This window comes from Thunnus thynnus, chromosome 3 (genome assembly GCF_963924715.1).
Source record: "Thunnus thynnus chromosome 3, fThuThy2.1, whole genome shotgun sequence".
Classification (NCBI taxonomy): Eukaryota; Metazoa; Chordata; class Actinopteri; order Scombriformes; family Scombridae; genus Thunnus; species Thunnus thynnus.
The window spans coordinates 32,032,135-32,040,698 of NC_089519.1; the positions used below are offsets into that span (position 1 = coordinate 32,032,135).

At 44.0% G+C, this 8,564-nt stretch overlaps 1 protein-coding gene across 1 annotated transcript; it reads right to left on the reverse strand.

Annotated features, from left to right (window-relative positions):
* Positions 1–386: 386 nt before the first annotated feature.
* On the reverse strand, positions 387–6,442 carry LOC137180599 (protein phosphatase 1 regulatory subunit 29-like). The gene is made up of 5 exons (XM_067585975.1): positions 6,219–6,442; positions 4,972–5,121; positions 3,375–4,369; positions 2,198–2,831; positions 387–2,113 (listed from the first exon to the last, which is right to left on the reverse strand). The coding sequence occupies exons 1-5, from the start codon at positions 6,420–6,422 to the stop codon at positions 1,256–1,258; spliced, it is 2,841 nt and encodes a 946-aa protein (XP_067442076.1). The 5' UTR covers positions 6,423–6,442; the 3' UTR covers positions 387–1,255.
* Positions 6,443–8,564: the final 2,122 nt, after the last annotated feature.

The following is an 8,564-nucleotide window of genomic DNA, read 5'->3' on the forward strand; positions in this document are numbered from 1 at the left end:
CATAACACAAGTGTGTTCGAAACGAGATACAGCTACAGCAAACCTCTAACCTGCTCTCAATCTGCCTCTATTCCTAAATGCGATTACCAGGTTCTTTAATATAGAAGCTAACACCTGTCTTGCCAACCTGTGTTACCCATCCTAAAGTAATTTCTGCACAACTCGCACTATTGAAATGTAAATTTCCTACCTCATAGCTTACCTTATCAAAAGAAATATGCTACACTTGTAAATAAGAAATGGGCAAGGAGACAAAAATGCCTGCAGGTCTTGAAAGGGTTTATTCCACATTATCTAGATAGATAGGCAACACACACACACTCAACTCCCCAACTGGACTGTTATCTACAGTATATGCAAAGCATCTCCACTAAGCCATCCACTTTACTACCGTGAAGGAGACTGACAATAATGGACGACTCAACCCCAACCCCAACACTTCTCTCCCACCCACACGCAATCACTCACACCAGCATGCACAAACTGTATATACATGCCCACACACCATTGAACATATGTAGTTAGGTGTTTCGAATCGATAAGCATGCTCAACACAAAGCCTCCCCAACCTACTCTTACACTGGCTAATTGCCAGGAAGAACAATTAGCCCGATAAGTATCACTTAATGTCCTCCCCCAAAGAGTGAGATTCAGGCTATTCTAAAACAAACGCGCTTAATTCCTCATCCTGCTCCCTCATTATCTCCCTAAATGATGCTTCTATAGGAGAGCAGGTGCTGGCGGTGCTGTGGAATGTTTGTTTTGTGAATGGTGGTTTGATGGGATTAGAGAAAAGAGGGATGGGGCTTAAGTCATGAATGGGGCTGCTTGTGGTGAGATAGCTGAGCTACACTGTGCAAATAATGAGGTAGAAGACACTTGCTTGTCACCACCTTTGCTTTGCTCATTAGTGGGGATTCAGCAGGTCTACGGAAGCCTGCAAGGACCAAAATGCCCAGTATGAGGCAGTCTGGTGAACAACTTGATTCTTATAGATTATCGCTCAGTATTGTAGTGAAATCAATCAAATTCTGAAACAACCTCTTAAAATGTCAGTGGATTATCATAGAATCAATTCCAAAAGGAAACACCAAGAGAGTATACCTCTTTAACTCTGGATCCAGCAGAATGACCCATGTCACTGGACACCTCAGAGGAAACACATTGCTACATTAACATCTATCCCCTTTTTTAGTCTGCTGTTGGCATCCAACCTCACAATTCCCCTCACTGTATTCAACTCTGCTTCTTCGGCTCACAGCTTCTGCTGGGCAGAAACCCCCTTCCAGTAGTCCAAAATATCATGAAGGTCCTCGTCCTTGGCAAACTGCACCTTCTTACGCAGGGCATGGCCTGCCGCTATATAAGATGCTTCTTCTCGGGGGCTTTTCTTGTAAGGCCGGAATCGCTCCCAGATCCGCAGTGTGCTCTCAGATGAATACTCTGGACTGGAGGAGTAGCCAGAGTTGTAGTTGTGGTGACGAGAGGGTGAGAGCTGGGAGTAGGCGGCTGTGGCATCTCTCTTGGTGCGCCCCAGCGGCTTGAGGAATGAAGCCTTTTGGGCTGGTGAGGGTGATTCGTTGCCACCCTCGTAGTAGAGTGCAGGAAAGGAGTGGCGGTGCTCGGAGCTGTGGTAGTCTGGCTGAACCTCCAAGTGGTGTTGCTGCTGCTGTCCAGGGCCAGCCATGCCACCTCCACCTCCACCCCCGTTATTACACCGCATCCCACCCCCATTTATGCTCACCCCACCACCATTTATGTTTCCCATTCCATTCCCATTGCAGCCACCTACTCCACTACCTCCTCCACTTCCACTACTTCCACCACAACCCACAGGGCTGCCTTTCTCTGTCGGGTACTTGGGAGGATCGCTGCGCTGCTCAGGGACATCCACACTGAACACCCTGGTGCTCTTTACAGATCCCCCAGCATTGGCACCACAACGGCTCTTCACTGCAGCAGTGTCAGCACTCAACTGCCTCTGAAGGGGCCGTACTGCATTGGCTGGGGGTGGGTCACGGTAAGGAGGGGAGAGGAACCCCCCACCACTGATGCCTGGCCGCTCAGACAGGGGCACGACCAGGGGCACTGGGGCCATAGAAGGTGGATGAGCCTGCTGATGTAATTGAGGATGAGGCTGAGGATGTGGCTGAGGATGTGGTTGGGGTTGAGGCTGAGGGTGAGACTTAGGATGCACCTTTGGAGAGGAGGCCATGATCTGATCTCCAGGGTGGCCTGGAGAGAGGGGCAGGAGGTTGCGGGGAAGGGACGCGATGCAGGCTGGAGGCTGGGAGGAGGACACAGAGTTGGCATTTTCAGCCGTGGTCACAACATTAGCAGAGGCATCCAGCTTTAGGGCATCAATGCAGTTGTTGATGATCTGGTTCACCTTGTCCACCTCCTTGGCGATGGTGGAGATCTCTGATGCTGAGCCACGGCCGTCATCATCCGAATCCTCCCCAGCCTCTGTCCCATTTTCAGCCCCACCTCGCATATCCACAACTACTTCTCCTCCTACCCCTGCTCCTCCAGCTGCCACCCCTCCCTCCCTGCCTTCCCCTGCCACTCCTGCAGTCCTCACATCCATATAGTTGCCCTTGCTGCCCATTGCCTCAGAGAAGGCAGAGGCCATTTTTTCCACCTGTGGCAAGGTGGAGAGGCGGGAAGAACTGGTGTTGGCTGAGCCATGGAGCATGCCTGTGCTAGAGGAGGCAGATGGGGGCAGCTTGCCTCCTGTTCCTGCATGGTGGTGCTGGTGGTGGGCCTGCTCCTGGAGACGCTGCATGGCACCTGGGTCATTCGCCACTGCTGCAGCCGCCTCTGGGCCATACCTGAAGAATGAAAGATTCAGAACAAACAATACATCCAGTTTCATTATCTGATCTGGTTATCTGTCATATAATGTTGCATATTATCCTAAAATTGCAAAAAGCAGGATTGCTAAATTTAGTTGGACCTTATACTTTATTTTAAAATGAATTAGTTTTAATATCCTGTCCTCCCAGTGATTCCATGGGATGACAGAATACTTCTTTTAATTGAAGCTCTACTATATTATGACAAATAGCATGGCCCATAGCATAACATGGCCCAAAGCCTCAATAATGAGTGTGGTTGGGGGAAAAAAAATTGTAGTTAGATGAATAAATCAGGCTTTTCAGTAATTAAAATCAAACAAAACAATGCAGAAAAACTACTAATGAACTGATTGACACAGCAAAATTGTTTCCAGGAAATCGATTATACCCATGAGACACACATAATAATTGCCATGTTTTTTGTAGCTAAAACATTCCACATGCAGTCGTAGTTATGAAAAAGGGGTCTGTTGTGGCTCTTAAGACTTTCATTAACAAACATCAAACTTCTCGTACCTCATCTCCAAAATAGTTTTCTTCACACTTATAGCTTTCTCCTTCTCTTCCTGGATGCGTCTTCGTCTGAGACAGTAATAGACAAATCCAAGCACAATGACCATGCCAAACAGACATCCTAGGATGGTCATGATGTAGTGTGTAGTTGTAGATGGATTGGTTCGGGGGTTCTCTGGTCCAATAGCTCGTGTAGTAAAGGACAGACAAGTGTGGTTGTAGCGCTGAGATTTGCTTACCGAGGCCACACAGAAGGTGAAGTTGGTGTGCGGTTTCAGCTTATCCAAAGTTATTATCTCCTTCTTGTTTTTAAGAGGCATGATGTCTGCACCGACAGTGTTATTGTACTGGGAGAGGATGTACATCTTACTGTAAGGTTGTGGGATCTGCACCATTAGAGAAGCTGTGTAGAGGGTGACTGTTTGAAGTGTCATAGAAATCTGATGGCTATATATGGGATCAGCAGTGGACGACATGGTTGGCTGGTGGTACAGATCTTGGTCTGGGTTTTCGAAACCTATCCCTGAACCATCTAAATCTTGTCCCGTGGAAGAAATCCCTGTAACTCTCTCACCATTCTGACACTCGGACGAAAGACGGGCACGGGCATTTCTTCCATGTCCGGGCACTGGGCTCAGGAGAGGATAACCAGTCAAGTGGCGAGGGGTTTCGCACTGGAGGCGGTCATAGGTGTGGGTGACATTGTTAAATGCCTCCAGCCAGGTGAGAAAGCTATATAGCTCACAGCCACAGTGGAACGGGTTTCCTGCTAGTTCACACACCAACAGCCTGTTGAGGACAGTGAAGGTGGACGGGTCAAGACGGGCCAACTTGTTGGAGGATAAGTCCAGGCTGCTGAGGCTGGGGCACTCCCAGAAGGCATTGGTGGCAATGACCTCTATGAGGTTGTGTTGCAGGAAGAGGCACTGCATTCGACCCAGACCTCTCAACATGCCCTCAGTCAGGTTGGTCAGCTTGTTGTAGCCCAGCTGAAGAACCTGAGACAGAAACAGAAAGTATCCTTTTGAAACGTTTGATATACCATAATACAACAAAACTAATTGTTTATCATTTGGTGGATGTTTTTGAGATACCCTCACAAACTGTGTCGGCTTGGAAAGTTTTCAACCACCATCTATGAACAGGATATGAGAACTGAGGTTTTTGGCTGGATGATTTCAGAAAATAGCCTGAGCTCTTTATACAACAAAATATAACAATATACACAGTAAACTGTTTGGGAGTGCCCTTATCCAGATCAGATTACATTACACATGACCATTCAGCGTGGTCTCCTCAATGGGATTTATATTATGAGGCCAACACAAATAATTATACACTTTTCTATGGATGTTGAATATTTACAACAGCATGTTACCAACAAATTGAAACAGCCAGATAACAAATGACGCCAACCAATGTGTGAATATTGTGACATAGAAAGAAATATAAAGTGGTATGGACTCCTTTGAAGTCTTAGGGACCTTTTGTGAAATCCTTTATCATTTTTGATTTGTACTTTATACAGATAATGAAATGTAAAGTGAATGAAATCAGACATAAAGACATAAAAACAGAGTTGTGTTACAAGGCTGCAAACCTGTAGGTTGGCCTGTCCAGCAAAGGCCCCGTCCTCAATGTAGCTAATCTCGTTCTTGGTTAGATTGAGGTCAGTAAGGTTTGTGAAGCGGTACATGGAGATAAAGAGCACAGCCTTAAGTTTGTTCTCATTCAGCCTCAGGTCATGAACCTAAGAGAGACAAGAGGAAAGATTACTTTCAGGTGATGTGTTTCACCTTCTAGTAGCCACAGAAGAGGACCTAAACTCTCGGCCAAAGATTGCTGCCTAGACCGTATAACACATGCAAACACACAAATTTGCCATCTAATGAGTAATTTCCCAACTGATACATCTAATGAAAATTTGTGTTAAGTTAATCACAGCCTGTTTGCAAGCAGCGGAGCACCCATCCTGAGCTATGTAACTGAGGTAAATGTTGATGCTAGTATGAATGTAGTCGCATGTTAACATTACCTTTGGGTGCTGTCATAAATTATCTTCAAGCTTTTGAGCTTTAATCATTTATGCAGCAAATTACAGATTGCACTACTTGAAATTCTTGGCACTGATATTTAAAAATGTAGACAACAAGAAGCCACTACATAAATCATTAGCATAAGCACAACACATTAGCTGATTGGCTGAGCATGTTGGAGATGTGCTCAATGTGATCAAAAATGTGCAGAATATGGATTAAAAAATATCTTACATTTCTTTTACAGTTTATTTTAGTTTGGTTATCTTACACTGACTCATTTGGAGGTTCTGTTCTTGTCTGCTACAAATGCTACACAATTTTATATATACAGTTGGCTGTGCCAGCCAATAGCAGTTTGGTAGCCAATGATTTGGATCTTCTACCTAACTAATTTAACATATTTAGCAATGATTTATTTGCTTTAATACTATCATCACAGCCACGTAACAATTCTAGCCATTACTACTGCTTTTGTCACCATCATTGGGCATATGAATATAACTTTGCAGCTTAAATTGATTAAGTATATGGAATTTTTGTATCTAAAAACAATACAATAGTTATTAAATTGCCATCATTATCATACTTATTACAACAACCAACAAATGATAATCACACAATAAACTACATCCATGATAAAGAGTGAACAGAAGATTACATTGTGTTGCAGGTATGCAAAAGTCACCGTCACAGTTAATAGCATGTGCTCTTAGGCTGACACCATCATAGCTCAGAGTGCATGAAGGCATATGGTTTAATAGAGGTGGCTGTGCTGGTGTAAAAGGCCTATTGATAGATTCATACTGACCGTGCTGTTGATGTGCTGGGGAATGGTCTCATATGGAGGCTGGTTCTGACTGCAGATAGCCAGCCAAACGTAGCCTTTATCCCCCTCTATCAGCCAACAGTCCCCTTTCACCATGCCAGGCAGGTGCAGGAGCAACAGTGAAGGGAGCATAAGGGAGAGAAAGAGGGTGGGAGACAGAGAGGAGAAACAGAGTCTGCTGGCCATGGTTTGCGTTAGGAGTGTTTGAGGTCGCCTCGTAGACAGGAGGAAAAGAAAGGAGTTGAAGGGAGGAGGGCAGCGGAAGCAGTTTCAAATCAGGAAGGGCTGCAGGTCAGGGGCGAGCGGGCCAAATATAATTAGAGAGAAAGGTGAACAGAAGGGTGTCTTCACGGTGATTAGAGCTGAGCTTGCAGCATGGCACCAAGTCCTGTCCCCATTTTAGGTGTTCCACGTCAAAGGGTTTTGGAGACTGTCACCACAGCGGCTACTCATGGCCCCTGACAACCGTACGTCTTGACAGCACAGCTGAGGAAGTAATCCCTCACAGAGAATGACAGAAGGCCTATACAACAGAGAGAGTGAGAAAGGGAGGGGGGAGGGAGAATATTAACATTAATAGTGATAATGACAAAATGATTAAGAGTTGGCAGAAAATTGTAATGCAGTTCACATATCCCCAGATGGTTTTGAATTAATTGCATTTACGTCTCATTTCTAAAAGCACTGTGTGAAAAAAAAAAAGGTATATGAATCTAATACCCATGGTACCCAATCCCTTCAAGGTAATGCACCACAGTAATAAATCCATTAACTGGCATGATTATTTCATTGAGTCTTAATAAAGCCCAAAGAAACATATTTTGACTTTTCAAATGAAACTAGGGTTTTTATGCACTGTAATTATTCACGTTCATGAAAATAACAGCCTCGTATGAAAATAAATGGCAGCTCTTCTGTTCAGACATTAGCATATGATGCACCAATAAAAATGGAGATTTCCAAGACTATGAAAGCAATGCCACTTTCCTTTGTGTTTTTGTCATTGTTTACAAGGTTTGCCAGTGTGCAGCTGCGGTTCTATTATTTCAACTTTTAGGTACATAATGAAACAATAAAATTTAATAGCTGCAGTTATATAGGGGTGAAAACGGGGAGATGGGCTAAGTGGAAAACAGAGGAGGGCTGTTGTAATTTGCATGTTTTAACAGGATACTAGCTGACATTTAGCTATTTACCTTTCTCAGGGGATTAACCATGGATTAGGCTCTAATCCAGCGTAAAATATTATGTATCTCATCACCGCAGTTCCGACTCTTTTAATTTGTTTCCAAAGTTTTGATTCCCTCCCAGAGAAAAGTTATCTAGCCACAACATGAATGACAGGGAATAGATAGTAAGAACAACTGAGTAATAGACTCTTCTAAGTACTTTCTCTCTCTCAATCCCTAATAAATTCCTCTTGTACTTTTTAGGCATTGTCTTAGTCAGATGATAGCTACAAGAAATGAAGCAATGACATGGTGCAACCCAATCTACTCATGAGTAATGGAAGCCAATTTTCAGTGTCTCTTTGTCATACTGGCCTGTCCCTAATAGACCGTCATCCTCCTCCCCTTCCTTCTTGTCCTCGGTGCTGCCTTGCACCTCAGTTAGCTTCCCAGTCACTTCTCATTTTTGTCGTGCCATACCCTGAGCAGCTCTCAGTCCCCCCTTCAAATCGTTCCATGATATTGATATTGACAATTCAATCCCTCCACCACAGACCTTTATTGCCTTTGACCCAGCATCGTTGTCATCCTTACGTGTGTGAAATAAAACAACCGCAAAAAAGCAATTTACAGCTTTAGCACAATGGAACAACAGCTGGAATAACTGGAACAACAGTTCAAATAAACCCTTTTCACATGAATAATTATGCAAGTCATTCATTAACCATTGAAGTGGATTGATTCTACAGATTTATTTGCTGCTAAGTAGAGCACATGTATGTGAATGTGAGCATTGGCACATTGCACATCGTGATGAAAAGAAGCAAGCAAAGTGAATTATTTATCAAACAGCAATTTGGCCATTGATCATAATGGCCACGCTCACACTGACACAGAAACATGTTCTTATTCTTTCATCCTGTTTCTGTATTCCTTCTCTTCTCACTCTTTGAAGACAACTCCAAGTCTAGTGTCATGATAATGTAGAGATACAACACGTGATATATTCTTGTTTTCATTAGGGTTCCAGGGAATTTACCAACAAAGTCTTTAGTACACTTCTGCAATTTGAGACCAACAAAAATACTGCGCTGTGCTTGTGATTGCAGTTTTTCCCTGATGGGAGCGCATATTTACAGCACATCTGATATGACATGAC